General features: G+C 43.3%; 1 protein-coding gene across 1 annotated transcript in view; it reads left to right on the top strand.

Annotated features, from left to right (window-relative positions):
- Positions 1-25,330, top strand: part of trhde (thyrotropin releasing hormone degrading enzyme) — a 146,113-nt gene extending 120,783 nt beyond the window's left edge. The window contains exons 12-21 of the mRNA XM_022749080.1: positions 2,291-2,379; positions 4,340-4,473; positions 4,583-4,638; positions 11,918-12,065; positions 12,259-12,362; positions 12,776-12,883; positions 18,120-18,287; positions 21,446-21,586; positions 21,703-21,784; positions 25,178-25,330. Of these exons, the coding sequence (XP_022604801.1) occupies positions 2,291-2,379; positions 4,340-4,473; positions 4,583-4,638; positions 11,918-12,065; positions 12,259-12,362; positions 12,776-12,883; positions 18,120-18,287; positions 21,446-21,586; positions 21,703-21,784; positions 25,178-25,330 (1,183 nt within the window). The remainder of the gene's footprint in view (positions 1-2,290; positions 2,380-4,339; positions 4,474-4,582; positions 4,639-11,917; positions 12,066-12,258; positions 12,363-12,775; positions 12,884-18,119; positions 18,288-21,445; positions 21,587-21,702; positions 21,785-25,177) is intronic.
- Positions 25,331-27,973: the final 2,643 nt, after the last annotated feature.

Genomic DNA, 27,973 nt, shown 5'->3' with positions numbered 1-27,973 from the left:
GTGTGTGTGTGTGTGTGTGTGTGTGTGTGTTTTGGCTGGTTTCTGCCTTTGATGAATTAACCATCAACTCTGAGCACACACACACACACACACACACATACACACACACACACACACACACACACACACACTGTTTTCTAAAATAAACAGTCTTCAGTCTGATCAAATATTAATAAACACATTCTGCTGTCCATGCTGCCTACTGTGTGTGTGTGTGTGTGTGTGTGTTGTGTGTGTGTGTGTGTGTGTGTGTGTGTGTGTGTGTGTGTGTGTGTGTGTGTGTAATTGAGTTCTCCTCCTGTCAATCACATTTGATATAAATATCAGGTTAAATATTTGGTTGCTAGGCAGTGGTATCGATCCAAGGTTACCCGCGGCGACAGATGGCTGTTATGGGGTTTGGTAAATGGCTCTTTCTGTGGCTGATTGTATTACAATGACCCTGACACACACACACACACACTGATTGATTGCAGTGTGTGAAGCTGATTGTTTGGTGTCTGTAATTAAAATCCACTTTAATTAGAATATGAATCAATTTCATCAGAATGGGTCTAATTAAAAACAGAGTCTCTGAAGGTTTTTATTGGAGCTAAAGAGAAGGTCTCGTTTTAAAGGCTCTTTTATTAGTGTCATTAGTGCTCACATACAGGAAGTGTTATAAAGCTGCTGCAGGGTGTGTGTGTGTGTGTGTGTGTGTGTGTGTGTGTGTGTGTGTGTATGTGTGTGAGGACCTTCTCTCTCTCCACACAGTGTTATTTACATGAAAATACACATGAGTCACGTGACTGAACAGATCAGGTGAAACACTGATCTGTCCGCACGATCTTTAAAGACACACACACACACACACACTGGGAATGACACTATATGCCTCAGAGTGAACACACAGAAGAAGAGAAGGCTGTTAATGCTGTTACATGTCTTCACTGAGACAATGAGGCTTTCGGAAACACTGGGCTTCTCTGGCTGTTGTTTGCATATTGAATTGATTTCTCAAAGCCTCATTTAACCACGTTGTGCAGCAAAGCCTCCAGGGAAAATAATTTAGAGAGGCCTGATACGGTGGTGAAGTGAAACTGTACTGAAGTATGGATTTTAGATACTTGTACTTTAAGTATTTTCTTTTCATATGACTTTATCCTTCTTCTTCTTCACTTCATTTAACTGACAGTTTTAGTCTCTTGTTACTTTACAAATCAACATTTTTGCTTATAAAGCTTCTAAATGAGACGACCCAGCAGTTTGTACATGAAGTTTTTTATTTTCTCCACGTTAGGTTTGATGTTGTGATCAAATTGTAGTTATTCACAAAGGGGAAATTAAATCACCAATTTGTGAGTGTTTTTGTGATGAGACCGATTTAAAAACCCCCAAAAAATGAGAACGTTTCATAGAGACACGTCAGAGTTTCCACATTAAAGCTGTAGTGTGATTATAGATCAGGTCTAGCTTCTATATTAATACTGTGAAAGTATCAAAGCCTCAGTCCACAGAGAAATGCACACAGCCTGTATTCAGAAACTGAGCCTTAAAACCAGCCGTCAGGACTTCTGGAACTTTGTGATGTCACAACAAAGCAGTCACCAAGCCCCGCCCACCTGGACCCACCATCCAAACCTTGCAGGATTTGGTTTCTCAGAGAAGCTCAGAGCCTCCTCTTCTCTGATTGGCTGTTCCCATTGTGTGTTTGGGTTTTCTGGGGACATTTTTTTTCCCTCTCACGTCCTTCAGTCTGTCTCGCTGTGATTCAAAGACCATTTAACTCCCAAATGTCAGCCTCTCAAAACCCTAGAAAAAACAGCCTTGTTTAAGCTTGGCGGCGATGCCATTTAAAGATAATCTAATTGGTTTTTAAAAGTCTTTATGAGCCCGACAGGTTGAAGGATTCACTCGAGCGGTAAAAGGAGCGTTTATGTGTCTTTGAGCTCGTCTGAAAATGTGAAAATCACCACACGGAGTTTCGGCTGGACATCACATTTAACCTCTCTCGCTCTCCGAGAGAGACAATAACCCTCAGCCACTTCACTTGACTGATGTTTGCTGACTGCTGCAGCTATTACACTCTCTCTCTCCCTCTCTCTCTCTCTCGCTCTCTCTCTCTCCGTGGCACGGCGAGTGTCGCTCGCTCCATTTCCACCTGACTGATGTGGAGTGATCATCGCTGACCATCACTCTCTCTCTCCCTCTCTCTCTCTCTCTCTCTAATGTCTCTCTGTCTGATAACTCAGGCAATAAAACCCAATCCAATTTCACTGACCATTACTGACATCACTCTCCCTCTCTGTAGTTTACAGTGGCAGGTCCCATTGACGGTCGCCGTGGGAAACACATCCGCTGTTTGTTTGGAGAGCCTCATCTGGATCAACAACAAGACAGGTACGGTCCTTCAGATGAGGCTGCTGTGTATCAGTTATTGAACATCTATCTCCCTGATCGCCGTGATCAGGATTTAATTATCCCGTTTCCTTCAGATAACAAGCTGCTGTCTCGGGATTATTTTTTGTTACGTTACCAGAGAAAACTTCCTCTCCATCGCAAATTAATCATCTCATTATCTGGAGATGTGTGATTCGTAGTTAATGGAGTAAAAAATTGAAGCTCGCAGGTGTATTCCTCAGAGGAAACGCTCCACTCGGAGTTTTCCATTTTCCGGTGTTGAGAGGTTTGTCAGCACTGGGAATAAACCTCATTCCTGTTCTTGTTTTTGAAGACTGCAGCTCTCTCCCACTCTCTATAAATATATAAATAAAGCTCTTCTGATCCCTTTTGGAGGGATAAAACTCTCTTTTTCTTTTTTGTTTGTTTTGTCTGTTTTTGAGTAATATGTTTTTTTTTTGTTTTTTTTTTTAAATAAAACACTATCTTGTGCTGTTATTGGAAAATAACCCTTGTTCTGCTGAGGATTTTGGAGAGTAATGGCCTGTCTGTCTGTTTCTGGTGAATAAAACATTCTTCTTATTATGAATAGTAAAACTCATTCTGCTTCTGTTTTTGGAGAAGAAAAAAAAAAGCCAATTCCAGTTTTGTTTACGGATATTAAAACCCGTTTTGGTTCTGTTTTTGAGGAATAAAGCTGGATTTCGAAGCTCATTCTGCATCTAGTTTTTCTGAATAAATCTCTCGCTTTTTCAATTCTTGGCGAGTAGAGGTCATTCTGCTGCTGTTTCTGGAAAATAAAGCTTTCTCTCTCTCTCTCTTTCCATTTTTGGAAGATGGCGCTCATGCGTTCGTCTTTTCTTGGAGAATAAAAATCCCTCTTTCAGTACATGAAGGGTATAATTAAGAGAACTAGTAGGGGTTCTGGTACCACTTCACCTTCTTCTGAGGTACACGGAGAAGGGAGGGAGCCTTGAAGTTCGACACTTCGAGACAGTTTAATTTCAAGCAGTGGAGAGGAAGTTTAGGAAGTGGGCCAGACTTGGGTCAGAAGTTATTTCCCTTCTGTTCCTCACCTGGCTGTTCTACTAAAGCTTACAGCCCAGTTTTTCTTTTGTTTTTTTTTTTTCTGTGAGGAGGATTTTGCAGTTTATGTTTAGTTGTTTTAATTTTTACATCCTCTGCTGCCTTCTCGGGTTTTTATTTACAGTTTTATTTAGTTCTGTGGGGTGAAAGGTGCCGCTGGTTCCATTTTCTCACCTGCTTTACTTATTCATCTTAGACTACAAGTGTCTTTTCCGTGAGCTGTACAGTCGACTGGCTTCAGCTTCACAGATCCTGAGACTGAAAGAGGCGCTTGAACTTAGGAAACTGCGAAATCCTGGAAAACAGTACGTCCTCAGTGATGATGTAATGCTGCACTAACGACACATTCACGTCACATCGGACGGATGGTGAAGATGGGACAGGTTCCCATGTTTGATGGCCAATCATTGCCTTCACTTGGTCTCCCTGTTGCTCACATTAGTATTTATTTGACTTTTACATCTGTAGATCAGGGCAAGTTCAATATACAGTATATTTAGATTTCATAAAGTTACCCTGAATTATTGTGATTCTGATTTGTCTCTTGACTTTAAAAACATTTCCAAGTTGAAAACTTGTAACTACATTAACTTCTGTATGACATGAATGAAGCATAATGGGTGTAAATAAAAATAACACTTTAGATTGACCCCTCACTGTTTGTCTGTTTCACTTCAGGTTCCGGTTTTTTAAAGAATACACATCACATTAAGTAATGACTTTAAAATATCGCCAAGAACTCAGCAGGACAGCGTGGTATCGTCTGCATATGTGATGACCTTCAGTGGATATCACGGCGTTTCTTTTACCTCTTCTGTTGAACCACAGTTGATTAACTGACAGACTCGTGGATCTGTTTTGTTTGTTTTCTCAGAGACCCACAGGGTTGGTCAGATGGGCGACAACACCTGGTTACTGGGCAACATTAACCAGACGGGCTACTTCCGCGTGAACTACGACCTCCAGAACTGGAAACTGCTGATTCAACAACTCCACACCAACCCCCAAGTATGACCGTTTATCTGGCCGTCTCTCTGTCTGTTTAACTCTGTTTTCATTTTTGACTAAGTCTCTCTCTCTCTCTCTCTCTCTCTCTCTCTCTCTCTCTTTCTTTTAGATCATCTCGGTCGGAAACAGGGCGGGACTTATCGATGATGCATTCAACTTGGCCAGGTGAGTTTTCTCTTGACCATTTGCAGTTGGGCTTTAGATCACCATCACACACACACACACATTGTTGGGTCTCTGAAAATAATTTTATAAACAGAAGGTCTAGACCTGCTCTGTTTGGAAAGTGCCTTGAGATAAATTATGTTGTGAATTGGTGCTAGACAAATAAAAATTGACTTGACTTGAGGTACAGTTCGTTAAAACACTGATTGGTTCATGTGTCACTCAGCCTGTAAAGCGTCTGAGTGCAGCAGTGTGTCTGTCCGTGTGTGTTTGTTTCATATTGTTTCCCAACGAGGAGTCTGTGTTTGTTGAACAGGGCCGATGCAGCGTCTGCCTCCCTCTGATATGTTTGTTTCCATGGACTGAGATTTTTATTTTTTTTTTAAATGGACGGGTACACTTCAGAGTTGTTATCATCTATTTAGCAGAGTCAATGAGATGGTGCTGTGCTGCTGGGCATGTAGTTCCACAGCTGTACATACAAAGGTTTATACGCCGTCTGTGAATTCAGTTAAGACCTATGGATTTTTCATACACAAATTTACATTCAGACACGAGGCCTCGGGATGGAGCTTTGCCAGCAGTGGATTCCTCCACCATCCACAGCCTCGATGATAAGTGCAGCTCAGTGGCTCAGGGATTACCACTGTCGCCTTGAGGCAGAAGGTTTTCCTCAGTCCTGTTTCTCTCTGCGTGAAGTTGCCATGTTCTACTTTACATTATCTTCCTCAGCTCCATACCAATAGATTTGATGAGCCTCCAGCAGCTTTCCAGTAAAACTTTTAGAGTGTGATTGAGTCTTTGGTTGTCTTGTAGAGGCACTTCAGACCTCAAAACTCTTGAGGGATTGTGAACTGGTAAATCTATGTATGTTAATTAGATGTATTTCACAGCGAAGTTCTTGGAAGCTTTCCTTGTAATTTCCAAGAAATGAGTTGGTGTTTAACAAGGACTGTACATTTGTTGGTTTGGTACTAAAAATAAACGACACTGTTTGTGTTGTATTGCCCATGTCTGGATTAGTTGGAAGTTAGGGGCGGAGTCAGGCACCGCCAAGATGGCGACGGCGCAGCAGCTCACTCTGAGCTTCAAAACCGCTCTTCAAAAAACCTGCGGGTGGCGTCACAGAGGCTACGTCCATCTTTATTTACAAACTATGAGAGTCTCTTAGAAAGGCGAATAAAACTTCTTAATTCTAAAGTAGATAGAAAATGTTCCACTGAGTCACTTTATTTTACAGGTTCAGTCTGTGGAAATGAGGTAGAAATACGTTTGTAAGTAGAACCACTGAGTCGGTGAAATTTAATAGCTTCAAACACCACCAGCTTTCCAATCCATCATCAGTGTAATTTGCATAATTTTAAAAGTTCTTATTTATTTTGTCAGTAAAGTTTTGCACAAGTTGTAAATAGGACATTTAGTTCCAGAGTCTGGTTTTTCTGGTTCGACGGGTCCTGGGACTATTTGGTCGAAAAACAGTTAAGTGTGTTATTTTATTTTTGCAATTCAGAAAAACTTGCAGAAGCAGAACATGTTGTTGCTTTCACTCCTACAGAACGACGGCACTTAAACATGCACACGAGCTAAACTGAAAGCGAGTCACAAACATATTTGAATAAGAAATACCAGAATTTCCCTTTAAGCAACATCCTGTCCTCAGGGGTGTCTTTGGTCATCGTGTGGCCGCAGATCAGTGATCACATCTGGGTCTGTCACACACCGTCCAGCTGCCGTACTCAGCGTCAGCGTCAGCCGCCGACGTAAGAACGCTGAAGAGAAATTCAGAAAGAGCCAGAGACGGAAACTCCGTGATGAATGAGGGATCAGTGAGGCTGCAGCCACACAGAGGAGCGAGTCGTTCCTCATGATGATGTTTTCAGCCTGGAGCTTTTTGAGCACTGTGACCAAAATCTACTCTGACACCAGCCCTATAACTCAATCTACCCCCCCTCTTTCTTTTTGCTGTATCTCTCTCTCTCTCTCTCTCCGCCATCTGTCCTCTGTCATGTTGAACGACCCACAGCGAGAGACAACTGCGCTGCCATCCTCCTTTTGAGAGTGTGTGCTGATGAGTTAGGAGCTCAGTAGGAGGTTTCCAGCTACTACCGACCCATTAATAGTCACAGTGACAGCGGAACAGGAGACACTTACTTCAGCCCACATCAGTCGCTGTGGCAACGGCGAACATCACCACACTGCGTTACAAGAAAACATCGTGGTGGTTTTTTCTCGTCCTCGCGGTGGTTCAAAGACACTTTACTGGAAAGACTTTCTACCAGAGAAACAGTGTGTGTTGATGGTGTGTGGGTCGTTGGAGCGACCTGATTAATGAGACACTGTTTCTGTAGAGAGACGGGGTTGTTTAACGCTGCTCTGTTGCTCTGTGTCGGGCTGCAGCAGAAATCTCAGCAACAGATAACTCAAAACCTGGACACATAAAATCCTCCACATGGACGGATAATGTTTGTGGAAATTTGGGTGAAGTGAACCTTTAAATACAAAGTTAATGTTCCTCAGCAGGAAACCCGGGAGGCTTCTAGTTGTAGTCACATTAGAGCTGATGTGAGGACGCGTCCTGTCACCTGCTGTAACCTCCATCTCGACAGTGAGCAGAGTGACGACGGGCAGGTGATCCTTAGTACCAGGGTCATTTCTGTCAGTTGTGATAAAAAACACTGAACTCAACTCACGTGGCTCAAGAAGTTACCATAGTTACCAGCGTCACTAACAAGGAGTTTATTGGTAAAGAAACCTGAGCAGTCAGATGATCAGAAAGTCAAGCGCACCTGAAATGTGGGTAATCTCCCCTCATTGATGAGGAAACACATGTTTACTCCGGCGTTGTGGTGCTCGAGTCCAGGACTCAGACCTGAGTCCGTCATGACTCGACGTGAGCACTGAAGACTCGGACTCGGACTCGGACTCGGACTCCAGCGTTGACTGCAATTCGTACTTGGAAGTTGGAGATGAGGACTTGTTGACAGTTGTTGTCATTTGTGTTGAGAGTCACCTGACCTGGTGAACTGTGAACGATGTTTTCAACGGACAGTTTAGGAAATTATTTTACCGTTAACTAACCTGGAGGTTTGTTTCCAACCCGCCATCATAAGTTCCCATGATCCTCTTGTCATCTGACTACAGCTGTGGCCGCATCCTTCAAAGCTGTGCACGCCGTTACCGTGGTTCCTGTTGCCAACACGTAACACTTGAGGTGTCGAGGCCCTCGGTTTTAAGCTGAAACCCACTACGTACGTTAACAGTGTAATCCTCTGTCGGCCATTGTTTGCCGCCATGTTATTGTGTGTTTAGCTCAGTTTAGCTCCCAGAGCGCAGACAAGAGGAAAAGCTGCGAGTCGGTGACAAAACACACTGCAGACGCCTTGTTCACAGAGACGCCGTGTCAGCATTTTTTCTGATCACCGCTCATTGATTTCATTACACTTTGAAAGATCTTTAATCTCAGAATTCATTTCAGTTGTGCTGATTCTTCTTCTGTTTACAGTTCGAGCAATCCACACAGCACTGAACACTGATGGGTGGCAGCAGTGTGTGTGTGTGTGTGTGTGTGTGTGTGTGTGTGTGTGTGTGTGTGTGTGTGTGTGAAGCTAGTTTAACAGTAATAAATGGCCGTGTCTCTCCGAGTGTGCACTTAAACAGTGATGGATGTCGCCTCTTTTTCTCTGTGCGTGTGTGTGTGTGTGTGTGTGTGTGTGTGTGACCGCAGCAGTCCCTCGTTAGCTCTCCACTGAGCCTCGCTAATAGCTAATGGACAAACAATTAACTGGCCCTTAACGATGTTAACGAGTTAATGAGCTCAGTTTAAAGGCTGCAGTGTTCATTACAAACTCAGTGTGAAAGTTAAACAGATAAAACAACAGACTGATAGTTCAGCTGTTCTCAGGCCTGGGTGTAGAGTTAGTCCTGAGTTTGGGTTCATCCGATGGTTGAAGTGAATGTTGTGACTGATATATACAGTACGGATAAGTGGCTGTTTGAACCGTGATAATATGTGACTTCTCTGCATTAAATGATCTATAAACAGCTAGAACTACTGCGTGTTGTTTAAGCCATTTTCAAGTCTAGAGAAATCTGTGACTTTAATCACAGTAACAGTCTGTTTCATTAGGTCGCCTGTCATGTTCCCTTTGTGCAGGTGTCAGCGTTGTGTGTGTCTGCCAGAAGCATCAAAATCTACTTTTTATTCAGTTAAAAGCCACATTTTTATGACACCCTGTTAGGTCTCGGTTGTTTTTTAAGTTTACATTTCAGTTATCGGACGTCTGGATCTTAATCTATCAGAGAAACAAGCTGAACAAATGTCAGCGGGAAACCTTACAGGCAAACGTTAGCGGCTCTCAGACCCTCCATGACTAAAAACACAGATTTTTAACGTGAAACTGTTTTATTCAGTGTTTTAATCACCTGGTCTGTTTGTTTCGGAGAGGAGGAAATTTGTAAAAAAAAAAAAACCTCCTGAATTACCGACAATGAAGGAATCCTAACAAGGAGAAGTTGACAGCAGTGCAGGTGAAAACAAGAACTCCCATGATCCCACGCTACAACATCTGTTTTTGTCGTTGTTTTGATTGAGAGACAATTGGCTGCAGAAGTTACACACTGTGTGTTTTCTTGCTGAAGCTTGTTTTAATGACATTTTTGCCGCTTTTATTAGAAAGAAGACAAAAGAGAGAAACAGAAAACAAGGGAACACAAATAAACATCCTCAAAATATCGTGTACATCAGGTGTAAAGTTTGTGAGTACAGAGACGGAAAGAAATGAAAGGCTGACGGAGAGAGAGAGAGAGAGCGAGCTCAACATAAGTAGACAGAGGAAATACAGCTGCTGTTTTGACAGTTGCTCTGACGACTGATCACATGTGAGCGGTTCGACTGAAGTTGTGGCGTTGATGCTACGAGCTGCAGCGGCTGGACGGGTGATGGATGAGCAGGTGATGGATGATGTTTGGGAAAACATTTTTGATGGACCAAAAATAAAAAATAAAAAAATGAGCAAAAAGATGAATGGCTGGATGCTGTTGCCATGGTGATCACAGTGTCTCTCTCTCTCTCCCCTCCTCTCTCTTGCCTTCGTGTTCAGCCTCATCCGTCGTCGGGAGAGCTGTAAACAGGAAGTCTCTGCAGGCTGGATGGATTATGGTAATGTCCCAGAGGCCAGGTGCATGATAGGACTGGAGATGACTGTGTGGAGGTTGGTCGGGCTGGATATGAGGCAGATTATGGAAATATGATGGTCTGGAATTTAGAGTTCCTCTGCTGGCTGCTTAAAGACTTACAGAGTCTTATCTCACATATATTAACTTTCTGTGGAGGTCTGTCTCCCTGTCGACCCGTCTGTCTGTCTCTGTGAGTTAAAACCGTCTCATCAAAGAAGTCGAGTCGTACAGTTGGATCCAGGTGTATTTTAATGTTTCACTATTGGCTAAAAATAACACGACTAAAATCCGATCCTGTGTTTCTTCTACCTGATCCATTGAAGCTCCATATTTTCCTCTTTTATTTTGAAGTGTTGACCCATAAGAAGATATATTTATGGTTTTAAGAACCAAAAACCATCTCAGTGTAGTTTTACATCTCCTCTCTCCTGACGAAGTCCTGACGGCTGGTTTTAAGGCTCAGTTTCTGAATACAGGCTGTGTGCATTTCTCTGTGGACTGAGGCTTTGATACTTTCACAGTATTAATATAGAAGCTAGAGCTGATCTATAATCACACTACACATGGACACAGACCTTTACACTGGAGGAGCTTTAGGACAGCCTTCAGTGCAGCATCCCGCTGCCTAAACCAATGAAAAATGAGCAATATGAACAAATGAGACTGAGGCTGGAAAGTTTCGATCTCTAATAGTTAAACCAGCTGCTTATTTTCAGCCCGTGCTGAGCGTCGCTGTCGCCGGTTAAAATGACAAACTGCGGCGGCGCTTTGTCTCATCAGCTGTCGCTAATTAATGTTAATGCTGTCAGTGAGTTGACGACAGGTCTGAGTTAAACTCGGCTCTCTGTGCGCCGCTGCTAGCACCTGTCAGAAAGAGTTTGTGTGAAACTGTAAAACCACAAGTTTCTTTAGTCCCCGACAAATCCAACAGAGTGAGACGTCTTCTGTCTAGCACATCGTGGCACATCACTGTCGGGGGACGGCGTTCTTCCAACTGAACTTTCAATCATATCACATCAATAACTTATAAACTTTATATTCTTGAACGGCGACCTTCAGTATTCGGGTCAAGACGCTGATAGAGAGGAAGGGAACTCCAGGTGTGTCAGATTCACCTTTAATCAGCACTGAAGTAAATATAATAAAGTATCGGCTCGGACCAGGACTTGGCAGATACCCAGTATTAAAGGACTTGGATCAGGTTCAGGGGCCAAAAACATTTGACCGGGACGTCCATGAAAACAACATTAAATCCTCTCCCCTCCTGTCCGCATGTCCGCCGCTCACTTTGATTGACAGCTCTTGAGTAAAGGTCGGCGCTCGGCCTCAGTCGGCGTGAAGTCATAAATTTCCCTCGTCGGTCACTTCTGTCTCTGCTCGAACAAAACCAATAAAACTTACATCACCTCCCCGAGTTCACCGTCGGTCCTCGTCCGTCTCACCTCATTAATATTCATGAGCTGTGGGCGGAGCTGAAGGTCAGGAAGCAGCAGGTGAGTGCCCCACTCCCCCACCAAAAAAAAACATCATGAATGTTAATGAATGCAGAAAGGAAGCTCGTTAATATTCATGATGCTAAACAGCTCCAGTGGCATTTAGAGGCCAAATTTTTCTTAATGTGTTCATAAAATAGTTTATTCACACACACACACACACACACACACGCACACAATCCACAGAGGGTTTTTACATCTGAGGGTTAAAGATCAACTCCACATCAAGATCTGGTTTCAAATTGGATTCATGTCCCACAATGCACCTGTGTGTCTCCTGGACTCTGCTGTAATAAGTAGAGGAAGAGAAAAAGTGAAAGATCACAGAACGGACTCTGTGTAATGAGTTCAGTTCACTTGTGCTTCCTGATTTTAACTGAAGATTCAAACTGAATACACTCAGTGGAGGTACGGTGGCTGGGATGTGCCAAGTTTGATAAGCGTGTTACTTTTGACACGTTTCAGCTCGTAGAAATGTGACGGCAAATCCTGACGAGTCGTCGTGTGTCGACCACAGACTGGACATAAAGATGGACGTAGCCTCCGTCAGTGGAGAATGATGATATGAACCTGACTTCCTCTCTCTCTCTCTCTCTCTCTCTCTCTCTCAGGGCGGGGTACCTCCCCCAGGGCGTTCCCTTGCAGCTGATTGGCTATCTGCCCGAGGAGACGTCCTTCCTGCCGTGGCACGCTGCCAGCCGAGCGCTCTACCAGCTGGACAAACTGCTGGACCGCACAGAGGAATACAGCCTGTTCAGTGTAAAGAACCAATCAATCACTATCTCAATCAGTCAATCAATCAATCAGTCAGTCAGTCAGTAAACACTCAGACTCCCCATTAGAGTCTCTTTAGTGCTGACAGCTGTGAGTCTGTTAAATAATGCTTATGTGTGTGTGTGTGTGTGTGTGTGTGTGTGTGTGTGTGTGTGTGTGTGTGTGTGTGTGTCTACAGGACTACGTGTTGAGGCAGGTTGCGTCGCGGTACCATCAGATGGGTTGGCCGACAAATGGCCCCGGCAGCGAGGGCAACGTCCTGCAGGCGTCCTACCAGACTGAGTATGCTACACACACACACACTTACACACACACACACACACATACACACACACACACACACACACACACACACTCACACACACATCAGTCAATTCAGACACTTGTCTCTGAACTCATAACCTTTTTCTTTGAATGGTCTCAGACAGGAAGTCCAGAGCCTGGACATGGGTAACTGCTAGCATAGCACTAGATATTTAGCTCCAATGCTAATAGTTGCTACAATTACTTCTACACTTGCTCCAAAACCAAGATCAGTCGGTTTCTCATCAGAGAACTATCAGTTTCCTGTGTGATAAACAAAGCAGCGCTGTCCTGGACCTGCGGCGTCTCTGCACTGAGGGTAGAGACGTGAAACTGGTCGAGATGACAGACAGCGACGTCCCCTGAGGTTCGTCTTGTGTGTGTCTCTGCAGGGAGTTACAGAGGGAGCTCATCATGTTAGCTTGTAGCTTCGGGAACAAGCAGTGCCACCGTCAGGCTGTCGCCTACATCTCTGACTGGATCTCCAGCAACAAGAACAGGTACGCACACACACACACACACACACACACACACACACACACACACACACACACACACACACACACACTCTATCTGTACAAGTGTTTCATTTAACCCGGACGGAGTCTTCCTGTGTGTTCAGACAAAACGCAAACTGAATTTAAAAAGTGGCACAAATGCAAAGTCCATGAAAAGACGCCACTGGAGGCAAATTCACCCAAAAATAAACTTGATCTGGAGCTTTTTTTAATCTACTTCTTAAATGTAAAGAGTTTAGAGGAAAAAGCAGAGAGACACAGACACACACAAACACCCTGTCAGTGTTAGCTAACCTACAGCTAACGGTCTGTCGGCTGTTTGGGGCGAATAAACACAAACTTTTTCCAGCGCTGAAATTTGTGCGAATGAAAATTCATCATATAACAACAAAGTGTTGGAACCGGCATCGTAGAAAAACTAATAATAAAAGACGTAACGAGGCAAAGGTGTTTAGTTTTATGTCCTATGACTCTATCTAAAGATGGACGACATCACAGCTCCTAAAGGTGAAGCCAAAACATCTTGAACGCCACACGAAAAAATCAAAGTACATAAATGGTTTCTGTCGTTTTAGGTAGATTACCAACTGTTCATTTCTCTGACGAGTTTAGTTTTAATTCGTTATTTAGCGGTAAAACAGGAGTGTGACGTCATGCTTGACGAACAGGTGTATGGGCGGGACCTTGATACCACAGCCCCACCCCCTGATCACTACTGTGCAGACTCAGCTTGTTGTACAGTGGGAGGAAGTGGAGGCCGAGCGTCGACGTCCGGGGCCGAAAACTGCAGTTCCTCTAACGACCACTAGAGTCTGGCTCCAACAGTGAGTCAGTCCCCATAGACTCCCATGTTAAAACAAACATGTTTACAGCAGAAATAAACATGTTTACAGCCTGGTACAAAAACTGTTTTGGTCTCTAGAGCTGATTTCCTCCTTCATGACACCTGTTTATATAACTCACCTGTTTACGTTTTATTAAGGACTAAAGTTATGGAGGATTGAGGGCGTGGCCTCTTTGAGTGACAGATGGATGAGCATACGCATCAAAGTCTCGGCTACACACAGGCCCCTCCTCTTTGACCATATTTGTATTAGCTGGGAGTGAGAGGCGGAGTCAGATGCTGCCAAGATGGCGATGACGAAGCAGCTCACTCTGAGCTTCAGAAACCTGTGGGTGATGTCACCGAGGGCGACGTCCATCTTTACTTACAGCTCGAATGATGTCGTGCGGCTGCAGCTCGACCGCACGCACGACGAACGCCACGAAGTGTCTCGAGCTGAAGAGGAACAAACCTCGTCTGACAGAAGCGGCGTCCGTCCTCTCACATCCATCCCCTTGTGTCTCTCCGCCGTCCACTCTTCCTCTCTCCTCCTGTCGGCCTCTCTCTCTCCTCTCTCTCTCTCTCTCTTTCATGTGCTGCCGGCTGCTCCGCTCCCTCCGGGTTCTTAAAGAGATCCGCAAAATTAGATTTCAAACAGCAAGTTAAACAGAAACAGATGCTGGAGTTCTGTTCAGGACAGCGGGGAGATGGTGATAAGAGGCGAGCTTAAATTAAACAACACTGAATTAAACACTGTTTCAGACCCGGTCCAGCTGATTTCATGAATGGAGGAGGACGTTCCGAGAGTTCACCGCTCACAACAAAAACACTTCCTCCATTTCAGTCCTTCTCAAACCTTCGTTGTTTTCTTCAGAGCGAGCGACAGGGGAGACGCTCACACAACAACCATATGGCAGCGTTTTGGAGAAGCTGCATTTCTCCATCCTCACTACAAATGGCCTTTTTCTTTTCTTTTTTTTTTTTTGTTTGGGAAGCAAACCATTTTAAGTGATGGCAAAGAGCCAAATGAATCCATATTCAAGCAGGATTAATCTCCCCAGGGGGGATTTTTTTAATATTTCATGCTCTATTCAGTGATTTTAATCCGATCCTCAGAGCACATGTATGTGCTTTTTCCTCCTAGGTATTAATTACAAAGCTGCTTCTCGTTGTAGCGCTCGTGAGGAGAGACCTCATGTGACCCGGCCCAGCAGTTATCTGAATGTCATTCAGCACCTATGAAATCCTCTGTACATCAGCTCTTCTTCATGTGCGATAAAGGACTTAAAGTCAGACAGCAGATCGGTGTCACACCTGCACGTTTCCTGAGGGTGATAGAAACCACCTGCTGTAACGCCACGGGTCTGAAATCCCTTCCAGAACAATGAGTGTAATTACTGCGGAGAACAGCTAATATTTTAACACCTACCTCCCCCTGGAATATTAATCACGTCCCACCGGGGTTTTATTGTAAATGAACCTTCTAAATGAATCAGAAAAGATCAGTTTTCAAATTTGTATTAGTGCGGCTGCAGCCATGTCTGAATCAGTCTTGGGGGGGGGGGGGGGGGGGGGGCAACAATGAGCCTGCTGGAGTCTCCATTAACCATCTACTCTCTGTTCTTTGTGTTCAGTATTTCTGTGCTGGTATCACGTCTGGGCCCAGGTCTCCTGTGTCTGCAACATATAATCATAACAAACTGACAAAGGTCTTAAAGCTCCATCCAGTCTGAAGGTTTGGATGGTGGGTCCAGGTGGGCGGGGCTTGGCGACTGCTTTGTTGTGACATCACAAAGTTCCAGAAGTCCTGACGGCTGGTTTTAAGGCTCAGTGTCTGAATACAGGCTGTGTGCATTTCTCTGTGGACTGAGGCTTTGATACTTTCACAGTATTAATATAGAAGCTAGAGCTGATCTATAATCACACTACACATGGACACAGACCTTTACACTGGAGGAGCTTTAAAGCCACACCCCCACACACCTGCCTTGCTGCACTGGGAATGAACTTCCTGGGCTTTAAAAAGTTCTATACTTTGGACCCAAACTGAAACCCATTGAAAACCAGAACGAAGTGAATATTACTGTAAGTGACAGTGACAATGATCATTTTTCCTGACTTCTGTTTTCACCCTCCCCCCCACCCCCGCCAAGTCAAACACTCGTCTCTAGTTTCTTCAGACACACATTTTTCTCCTGCGATGGCGCCGACACACCATATGGTCAGAGCTTATAGAGAGTTGCTGGGATCCAGCTCGGCTCAGGCTCCCGGGGCGACTCTTGGTTACTAGGAACCTAAAGCCAGTTTGCACTGAGCGGAACCTGCTGGTGTGGGGAGTCCTCTATACGTGGCCTGACTGCGGAACAATTAAAGGACATACATCCACACACAAATCCATAAGCCTGTGTTTGCTGCAGGGTATTTACTCCCTCTCACTCCCCCTCTCCTCGCCGTGAGCGCTAAGCCACGGCGGCTGATGGTCGCCCGTCTTGTAATATAAGTTTGTCCAGCTGCTTTCAGGAGCTCGGGGGTGTGCTGCTCACAGGACAGCTGGTTCTCAGGATAGTGGCTGCAAAAGAAAAGAAGAAAAGTCAGTGTGGAGTGAAAGTGAAGGCTCTTCAGCAGCAGGTCTCACGTCTGGGATGATTTTGGATTTAGCAGTTTATGCGGCGGTCGCACGGCAGCATCTTCAGTCAGGGTTTAAACACCTGACCGAGCTCGTGTTGACTCCGTCACGAGCTTCAAATGTTCCATCGGCCCGACCGAGTGATTCTCAAAATTCAAAGTGACATTTAGACTGGCGGAGTCAGACAGACAGGCAGGAAGACATATGGACAGACAGACAGAGCAGATGGTGGAGAGACATGTTTACTGTCAGAGCGGGAGGCTGAGGAAGAATGAGAGGGAGGGAGAGATATTTCAGGAGGAAGAGAAGAGCTTCAGGACATAAAACATCCTCTACAGACTGTTAAAACACACACTGTCACACACACACACACACACACACTCAGAGTGAGTGTGTTAGTTAATGGGATCAGAGCCATCTGGAGGTTTCCAGAGACTCTCTTCCTCCATTTTATATTCTACAGAGAAAAACTCACATTATCACAGTAGTTTCTATTAGAAACAACTGCAGCGGCTGCAGAGGCAGGAGACAGGAGCCGCACGTTGTGTTTTACATGATGAATAATCTGGTGGAGGCTCATCGACGTCACGTTATCTGGATAAACACACTCACAGTCACAAACACACACACTCCAGAGCACAGTGTTTGGCAGCTGTCGTCTGAGAAGCACTTTAATGCCACAGTCAGCAGTAATGTGGAAGTTAGCCAGTGTGTGTGTGTGTGTGTGTGTGTGTGTGTGTGTGTGTGTGTGTGTGTGTGTGTGTGTGTGTGTTTTGAAGCTTGCTCTTAAGTGGAGCATCTCTAAAATGATTTCCCAGGTCGGTGAATGATGTAATTGTCCCTGCATCACTCACTCTGCACTCACACATTATAAATTCACACACACAGAAAATATACACACACACACACAGACACACACACACACACACACACACACACACATTCTCATATGGTGTGTGGTAATTCAGTATATAATATTCCTGCCAGCTGAGCTCACTGTATTGTGATGAAAGTTTTTAGTTTTGGTTTATTGACAATTTAGGTCAAACGCACACACACACACACACACACACACACACACACACACACACACACACACACACATTATAGTGTGGAGGAAATATTCACCTCTTTGCTTTACTGATGATTTAGGCCACCGACCAGCTGGGGTATGGAGTGTGTGTGTGTGTGTGTGTGTGTGTGTGTGTGTGTGTGTGTACCGTACTGTCAGTGTACAAAGCAGCCAACCGCAGATACAGTAGTTACCTGTAGTAACTCTACTTCCTGTTTGATACTGTACACTGCAGCTCCAGCGCCAACAGAGAGGAAGTGAGGGACAGTTTTTATGTCTCCATGACGACAGCTGTGGACAGAGGTTTGATGTTTCCTGGTTGTCAACATCTCAGGAACACCTCGAGGCACAAACATTCACCTGGACTCAAGGATGAACCCGTTAGAATTTGATGGTCAAAGGTCAAAGGTCACGGTCACTGTGACATCACAAAACATGTTTTTGCCATAACTCCGCAATTCACAGTGTGACCTCATTAATGGTCGTTGGAGAGTTCACGTTTTGTTCTCGGGTTCAATCCACACGTTGCAACCGTCCACACTTTTCGTTCCTTGTACCGGTCGTCATGGTAACGATCATCATCTTGTTGCATTACATGCAACAGAGGTATGACATCAGGTAGAACAGGAACAGGTAGAACAGGTGCTCGACTCTGCCGCCGTAACGTCCTGACGGCTTTGCGTCGTGTCTTCCGCAGGATTCCTCCCAACATCAGAGACATCGTTTACTGCACCGGCGTCAGTCTGATGGACGAGGACGTGTGGGAGTTCATCTGGATGAAGTTTCACTCGTCCAACGCCGTCTCAGAGAAGAAGATCCTGCTGGAGGCTCTGACCTGCTCCGACAACACCTTCCTCCTCAACAGGTACAGATGACGCTGCTGTGTCAGTCAGAAACCTTGTAACTATTGTTTCCCTTTGCAGCTCCACTAATCAATATCATTGATTAACATTAGTTAGAAATATCTCTGGACTTGTGAAGCGTTAACAGTCCCAGTCGTCCCTCTGAGAATCTAATAATGTGACTTCCTCCGACTGTCTCTGCAGATTCAAGAAGAAATTCATTTGCTTTTGTATTGATCTGTTGCTGTTTTAATGACATACAGGTGTAGACGAACACCTGTGCACTTTGTATGAACCAGGTGGATTAAAAAGTAGATCCACTAGGGGGCAGGTCAGTTTGGTCAACGCTGGAAAAGCTTCCTTAAAAAACATAGTGGACACTGTATTATTATTGTTTCAGCTGACGTCTGTAGGTGAGGAGGAAACTGAAGTCCATGTTCTCAGCTGGTAGAAAGATGGCGGGTGTTCAGCTGAGGGCAGAAGGATTCGTCTCTGTCAGGATGTTGTGAGGTCTCACAGCTGCCCTGCTTTCGATCGGTTGTCGGTGTTTTATGAAACACTGAAGCACGAATCAACTGCGCTATGTGCTGATTTTACGACCTTAGAGACGGGCCTCCGAGATATTCCTGAATAAAATGGTCTTTAACCAAATTACACAACGAGGCCGACCGGAGGCTGTTGCCCCCAACAGATGAACGTGGTAACGATCAGTTCTCCTCCACCGCGTCACACCACATTAAACAAAATGAGCAGATTCTCTTTTTATATAGTTTTTTTATCATTTATGAGAATAAAAGGAGAAAGTTAAAGCAGCAGTAATTGATTATTATTTGCCACTAGGGGGCGACACAAGCTGTAAACATAACGTTTGTGTGGCTAATGTGTTAGCTTAGTGTTTAGACATCCATACACAGAGCAACGTGATCGTCCAGCTGTTACCTCGTTATTCAATTCAATTCAGTAAACTTTATGTGGAGCAGACACACAAACGCACAATAAATGTTTTTTTATCTGCAGTAAGTTTCTGCAGGTAGACTACAGACTGGAATGAAAGGTGCACTGGCAATTTGCCCGAGGCCTTACATGTAGATAAATCTAGCCCAGTGTGTGTGTGTGTGTGTGTGTGTGTGTGTGTGTGTGTGTGTGTGTGTGTGTGTGTGTGTGTGTGTGTGTGTGTGTGTGTGTGTGTGTGTGTTATCAGCGGTGTAATTTATCGGGAGCAAGCTGCCACTATCTCTCGTTCAGTAAAATAGTGAGGATGGATCTCACACACACTCAAAACTGTACAGTGAGACAGATTGGTGTGTGTGTGTGTGTGTGTGTGTGTGTGTATGAGTGTGTGTGTGTGATAACTGCTATCTGAACATGCAGTACTACCTCTCTGATTGCAGAACAGTTTACTGTGGCTGGAAAATCAATACCACACACACACACACACACACACACACACACACACAAGCACACACACACACACACACAAAGAAAGAAACTCTGACCACAGCACACATTCACACTGATTGGTCACACAGGAAATGGTTTCAGCACAGAGGGATTGTGGGAAAAGAGAGAGAAAATTGATTTTGGGGTTTAATGAAAAGACAGCCGCTACAAACAACCAGCTAACACACACACATACACACACACACACACACACACACACACACACACACACACACACACACACACACACACACACACAGGGTGGTGTGACAGAAAAATACGAAAAAAAATGGAAACGGGAAGTAAAGAAAGAAAGATGGAGGTAAACTGTTGGACGAGTGAACATCAGTTTTGTTGAAAAAACACTTTGGAAACTTGGATTATTGTGTTCACACGTCTGAAGTCTCAGGATTGTGAAGCCGAACTTTCTGTTAATCCCTCAATTCCCCCCGTCCTGGACCAGCTGGGAGTAATCAGATTACTGTAGCTGTGTGTGTGTGTGTGGGTGTGTGTGTGTGTGTGGGGACTGGCTCTTGATTTGACAGAAACAGCCAGACTCATAACAATCACACAAAAACTACAAAATGTCAACGGCCGGGCGACAACTTGTTTGACAACATCAGACAACTTGACCTTTTCTGCCCAAATTACAGACGCAGATACACAGCTGGTGTTTGTGTGTTTGGCATCTTGATTTTATGTTTCCCTGAAGACTGACTACAGAGATGAAACAGAAAAATAATAATTGTTAATCATCTTTTTCTTCCACTTTTCCCCAAATATATAATTTCACATTTTTGGTTGGGACAGTTTTTACTGTACTGTTTAAGATTTGTTAGCATGGTAAAATGTTATTTACATTGTAAGAGTAGGATGCAACGCTAATAGGTGAGCAGGCGAGTAATCGTGAGCATTTTAACATTTTACACTTGAGTCACATTTCCACCATTAAAATATAATTAAAACTTAGAATAGATTTAACCCACGGCTACGATTTTAGCATGCTAACTTCTAAAATACAAAATCATGCTAAACTGAAATCCACAGGTTAATGTTTTAGCATGTTAATGAAAGTTTATTGATATTTTCTAAGCATGCTAAAACATCTGAAATGTTTGCTATATTTGCATGCTATTAGCATTAGCTAGCATGTTACAGTATGTTAATGAATTGGATCATACCCACTATGCTAATATAAGTTAGGCTCATATTTTAGCATGCTAACTTACCATACCAAAAGTTGTGCTCAAACAAGATCCCCCTCATCACGTTATTAAACTTTACTGATGTCTGCAAGTTTGCTGAAGAAACTTAAAATGTAAAGGTTAAATTTTTAGCTTGCTATGAAACAGTAGCATGCTAACATTTTACACAAATGTTACCATGAATGTGGTCACACTTTTACAGGATGAGAGTAAAGTAAAAGTAACTATGACTCACAGAAAACATGCTATGCTAAAGTGATTCACAAGTTAATGTTTTATCATGTTAACAATAAAAATAAAAAACAGCATATTGATGTTTGCTAATATGCTAAAACATTTCGAGGTATATGCTACAGGCTAATGTTTTAGCATGGCTTAAAACATTAGCGCATTCAGGCCTATGTGAACATTTTTAAATGTAAAACCAATAAGCTAATTTTTAGCGTGCTAAAGTTTGTTTAGGAGAATCTTTAGCATGCTAACATGCAGAGGCTCCATTTAGACGACATTAAAGAAGAAGTGTCTGTCTCTCCCAGGTTACTGAACCTGTCTCTGACCTCAGACCTGGTCCCAGAGCAGGACGTGATCGACGTCATCATCCACGTGGGCAGGAACCCTCAGGGTCGAAACCTGGCCTGGAAATACTTCAGAGAAAAGTGGGACGTCCTCAACGCCCGGTGAGTGACAGAGCGCCGATCGCTGGAGGAGCTGTTCGTGATTTACTGTTGAACTTTAATTGTTGACGAACGACAAACGGAAAAACTTACGATCTCTGTCACTGTCTCTGTCTCAGTTATGGCGAAGCGCTGTTCATGAATTCAAAGCTCATCAGTGGAGTCACAGAGTTCCTGAACACCGAGAGAGAACTCAACGAGGTAAATACGCCAACACACACACACACACACACACACACACACACACACACACACACACACAATGAGGTTCTTGACATAGTGGGGCAGATTCCCACCTTCTGACCTCCTGTCTCACCTGAACTCTAACAAGCTCCACAGTAATAAGATAGAAGGAGTAAAAACAGTCTCACAAAAGCAGATTTAGCCGCTCAGCTTGAAGCGTCTGGACCCGCTGACCTGTGGAACAACCCTCCGTGCACTGAGCTAATAAAAAAGAAATAAAACTATATTATTAATACAGGCTCTTACTGTTGTCCTGTGTTTCCCACACAACATGAGGCCTGCATGTGTCTTCATTACGCAGCAGAAATCCTATCCTGCTGACCTTGTTAATGATGACACACTGACAAAGCACATTTTCCCGCATATTAACACAGTAGATGATGATGACAGAATATCCTGTGTTCGATTATCTTTAATAGATTCTGTTCGACTCGGTGAGTAGTGACCTGTTTCCTGATTTACTCTACTTTGTTTAATTTAACTCGTCAGCGTCGACAGTTACATTTGTGGACGTTTTCATTTCAAGTCAAATCTCAAATCCCACGAAAAGACCCAAAACTAGGCTCTCTCTTTAAGTGTAGAGTTTCACTGAGGGATTTCCTAGAACAGCTGGACTCTGTAGTTTTAATCAAACAAAGGGAGGAAACAGTCGGGGCTCAGGTTTTAGAGGACGTTGTCCACGAAGGCTGAACCGAAATGAGACGGTCTGGTCTTCGCTTTGCGTCACCAGCTGTTCCCGCTCCTTACCGTTGCGTAGCAAATTGCGGCTCCTGTCGCCTAGCAACTTTGACAACACATAACCGTTTTTTCTCAAATTCTTCAGGTTTGGTTTTAGCAGTTGTACCGTGAACTGTTGAACTGAGCTGAAACACAATACTTACGTTTAACAGTGTAATCCTCAGGCTCTCTGTTGGTGTTGTTCGGCTTTATTACCGGTGCGCAATGAACCATGGGATACGTTGGACCTGTTGGACGCCCTCGTGCATTTCTCGGCTGCATTTGAAGGAGCCTTTGAAATGAGACAACCTCGTCGCGCCGCTGTGACGCTATCTGTCTTCAAATGCTGCTGAGCTCAGATCAGTTCACCTTTAGTACGGCTCAGTGGGCGGAAGCAGGTGAGGGTCAGTGACAGGCAGGTAAATCTGGCAAAAGGCAAAGTCCAAAAATGGGCACTTGTTCAAAAACAGGTACGAAAAACACAACAGACAATCCACCGGGGGAGTGAGCGGAAGAGGGCCGGTATAAATAAAACCAGGAGCCGATTAGAGAATTGGGAACAGGTGAGTAGGTGGATGGGGAAGAGGAGGCTGAAAGGCGGGAAAGCCAGGGGTTACTGCAGGGCAGGGTGTGAAATGGATTTAACAACAAGACGAAAAAGGGAAACTGAAGCTACAAATTGAATTTCTCGTTTCTAAAATTAACCACTACGAAATGTACATTTTTGAAAAGCTCTGTTGTGTATTTCTGACGTGTTACTGCCTGTCTTGTCCTGGAAAAGAGAAAAGAACATTTAATTATTATCAGAGAAGTTATTGTTTAATAATCTGCTCACACGGTTTCCACAAACCTCTGTGATGTGAACTGAAAGAAATGCAATCAGCGTAAAGGCATCTATGCTTGTTTTGTGGCTGCTGAGAGGATCTTCACTTTATCATCACGCCCCTGTCATTTAATTCCTCTGCTTGGACACGTTTTATTTGGTATAATGAATTTCACGAAACCCAGAGATGCTTCACCCACAGGAGACAGAAATAAAATGAAAGCAGGAGGAACAAGCGAGAGGTCGAACGCTACAGAGGACTGACAGAAAAATGGTTGTTTTGAATCCAACTTACCAACGTTCACAACCTGACATTTTCCACAAAAGAAAGTCGTGCGTGTTTCTGAATAATACGCTTTTTTTTTCTGATGAATACTTTCTGTCTTGATGTGGTAACAAAAAGAAAAGAAAAAACAGGCTCGGTGTGGGCTTCTGTGTCAGAGAAGCCTCCGAACAAAAAACACCGTGAATTAAAATGAGACCCCTGAATACAAATACTGCAGCAAATGAAAAGAATGATGTGCTTTTCGTTTTTTTGTGTGTGTGTTTGCTTTCCTGAAAATGTTTTCAGAGAAAAGTAAAGACGGCTTCCGCCCACTAAGCAAATCTGAAAATGTGTCTCACAGAGGAGAAAAGAGGGGAGAAGAGGAGGGAGGAGAGTTGAAGGAAATAGAAAGTGAAATTGTAGAATGGAGGAGAAGGAGGGAGAAGCAGACTTAACGATATGAACTGTATTAAAGTGAGTTGAAGGGATGGATTTCCTCCCGCGCTTCGCTGAATCTGTCAAACTCTGAACAACACTAAGTTTCCTCTTCAGTCTTTAACTTTGAAAAAAAATAAATTAATTCTCTTCTTCCTTCAACAAAGTTTCTCTATCGACAAAAGAAAGTCTCTTTAAGTTTAATACCTCACCTCTCACGCTGGAAACTTTCCATTTAATTACCTTCCTTTAAAGCAAAGTTTCACTTTGATATGTCGTCTTTCATGCTGACAAGTTTACCTCTAATTACGAACCTTTAAAACAAGTTTCTCTTTAGTTATCAACCCTTTAAAAGACAGTTTAGCTTTAATGACTCGTTTATTGCCGTGATGTTTCTGTTCAACTGTCATTAAAAGGGAAATTCTTCTTTTACTTAAACATGAAGAATCCTGTGGTTTTTAACCTGATGACTGCCTGAGGGTTTGGGGCTGAAATAAGATACACTATGTGGCCAAAAGTATGTGGACGCCTAATCGTTGCATCAATTTCTAACAGGTGCTGACAGATGTAAAAATCAATGGATGAACATTTGCATTTCATCGACTTTTGTTATAAAGCACTTCAGGATGTGAGGGAAACAGGCCTCGTTCGACTTGTTCCTTTATATAGCTGCATCGTTACCTTGGATACCGTGTGACCAAGCTCTACACATGAGATATAAAATATAAAAATAATACAATTAAGTCACTTATCCCCAGTCAGCTTATCCCCAGACTGTGAGCCAGGTCTGATCACCAGGATCAGATTCAACATCTGGTGGAAGGTCTGAAACCAGAAGAGCAGAGGCTGTTATAATGTCAGTGGGTATAATACAACTGTCCACATACTTTTGGCCATGTAGTGCATGTATCTCAACAACTGCTGGCTTTGACGTCAATCACCAGCATGTTGTGATGAACTCTTTTGCATTGAGGGGCAGAAATTATTTCTCTTTCTTTCAAAACTCTCATATTCTAATTACTTTATCTGTCATCTCCTTTTCCATCCTTCCTTCCTTCCTTCTTTCCTTCCTTCCTTATCTTTCCCTCTTTCTTGTCCTTTCTTATCTCAGTTAAAGGAGTTCATCCAGTCCGGCGGTGTGGGGGCGGGGCCTGCTCTGCCACGGGCACTGGAGATCGTCGAGGGCAACGTGCGCTGGCACCGCCTCCACCGGCGCCAGTTTTACCAGTGGCTGCGCAAACCTCCGGGCCCCGCCCTCGGCTAACGCTACGCCAGCTAGCTCGAGCGAAGCGACTGCACACTGACTGCTAAGCTCACGCTAATGCACTGCTAGCTTACAGATGCAGTCAGATAGATTGAAACAAATGACTGGATGAGAAGAGAAAGACCGACCTGACTGGTTATTCAGCTGGTTTCTCTACTGGTTTTGTTTTTAAACTTTTTTAATTTCAGATGGATTATTTTACCTCTTCAACAAGTGGCTGATGTGGTTAAACTGGTTTCTGTGCTGTGAAAAAGTAAAGACACATTTAAACGAATAAAGCTGAGAGCTAGCCTTTAAGTCACTAGCTTCAGTCTGCTAACTAGCAGCTAGCTTCAAAACTAGCTACAGAGAAAAGACATGAATTTAAATCAAAACAGACGAACTTTTCAAACTTTTAACATTAAACATTTAAATACTTGATATATTATTCCAAATGTCGTCAATATCTTATAATTATGATGTGAAAATTCTTGAAAATTGGCTAAATCAACCATTACAGGAGTAGGTGGTGGTTGCTAACGTTGCTTTTTGACTTCTGTATATGGTCAAATCTGTTTTTATGGAGTTTACTGCGCACTTCAAACTCTCCCTGCTGACACACGGTGTATTATAAAACTCTAAAGACAAAACAAAACAACAGTATGACACAGATGTTAAAGGCCAAAGCTTCTAATCACATTAGCAGCTGTGCAATTAGCCAAAACACCCTTGAGCAAGGCGGTGAGTTCGCTGTCCTGCTGTCTGCCTGACAGCCTCTCATGTCTGAGCTAAAGGTCTGAAAATGAGAACCCGACCAGGGCAGAACCCAGAGCGTATCACTCTTAAAGGAACAGTGAAGACACATTCATCTCTGTAATGTTCTGTATTTTGACTGGATAACCAAAGTGTTTTCAGCCCCTCTCGGTTCAAATCCAAATCTCTCACTAACCAGAGACCCATGAAAGTGTAAACCAGACGTTGCTGCGTTAGCTGCATTGAACCAGCTGACAGTAAAAGGCACGTTTCCCAGCAGTGAGCTGGATGTCGATCATTGAGCTGTAATTAACACTACATGGACTCGTTGTCCTCTGATCACAGCTCTCAGGGGACTCATTCAGACTCATTAACTCTCCGCAGCGTTCAAACTGCTTCAGCTTGAATCTAAAGAGCAGCGTTATGTTTTTTCATGATCAAGAACTCCAGCAGTTTGGGAAAATATCAGCCGGTTTTCAGAGGCTTTTGTTGGCGCTCAGCTTCAGAAATGTACTTTCAATATAAAAGCTCATGATAACTTCAAAATTTTAGCTCCAGACCACAGAGAACGCCACATGTGGAAGAATCTTTTTGCTCTGAAGAGCAGTGATGTTATGGTCTTTTTTTTAACAAGCAGAAAAATGTTTAAAAGTGAAAACAAACTAACGAGACAAAAACAGTGTTCTCACATAAAAGGCATGATGGGATTTAGGAAAAGTGTAATGGAGACAGAATCTGACAAGACTTAATAATTTGTTTGAAGTTAGATCAATAAACCTGAAAATGAAACGTTTGTCAGCTTTTACAAAAAATCCTTTCGTAAATTGAACAAAAGATCCAATTTTTATTTTATAGTCTCTCATGAAAAGTATTGAACTGTGTCTCCTGTGCAATCTATAAACGTAAAGGTCCCATAGTCCCTTCAGTCAGCTGCTCAGAAGAGAGGAGGCTCTCCTCTCTTCTGATTGGCTGACTGTTTTCTGAGTGATCCAATAAAAAATAACAGATTTCAGGTAAAATCACTCAGAGAAACCAAATCCTGCAAGGTTTGGATGGTGGGTCCAGGTGGGCGGGGCTTGGTGACTGCTTTGTTGTGACATCACAAAGTTCCAGAAGTCCTGACGGCTGGTTTTAAGGCTCAGTTTCTGAATACAGGCTGTGTGCATTTCTCTGTGGACTGAGGCTTTGATACTTTCACAGTATTAATATAGAAGCTAGAGCTGATCTATAATCACACTACACATGGACACAGACCTTTACACTAGATGTACGTTTAATGTTCTTACCTCATATTAAGTGGAACAACCAAATAATTATTGAAATACAAAATAAAAAATCACTTTTGAAAGCAAGTGTACAAAGTGCATCGCAGTCAGAACAAACACAAAACAGCCACAGATAAAATCTACCAAATAAATTAAAAGAAAGATAATCCAAAATTGTCGATTTTTACAACACAGAAAACTTAATCAGAACAAGAATAAGATGCTTCTTGCCAAATGTCTTCCTTATTTCTTCTAACTGGTATTTTCTTCTTCGTTACCTTTTTCTAATAAGAGAAACAAAACAGAAATAATATTCCCATAAATTACAAACACACAGGTCACATGATCCAGGGCATTAAGCTTTGCTCTTCCTTAATTTCAAATGTCAAACTTAACAGTGTCAGCAACCACTCCTTTGTTCACGTGTTCGCTTCTCTTTTTTTAGTCATAACTTTAGTTGTAAATAAAGATTACACTCACCATTTCGCATCACTAATGTGCACAAGTGTCAACAGAAGGATTTTAGTATAAAAAAAGTAACGTAAATGCTCTGGGCATTATTTTTTTCTTACCATTTTTACCCTAACAAGTATATATTACACAGTTACAGTTCAGTCACAAATGGTAGAAAGTAAACATGGTATTA

The sequence above is a fragment of the Seriola dumerili genome, unplaced genomic scaffold (genome assembly GCF_002260705.1).
Source record: "Seriola dumerili isolate Sdu_G_001 unplaced genomic scaffold, Sdu_1.0 BDQW01000138.1, whole genome shotgun sequence".
In the NCBI taxonomy this organism is placed as follows: Eukaryota; Metazoa; Chordata; class Actinopteri; order Carangiformes; family Carangidae; genus Seriola; species Seriola dumerili.
This window is presented reverse-complemented; position numbering and strand designations above follow the sequence as displayed.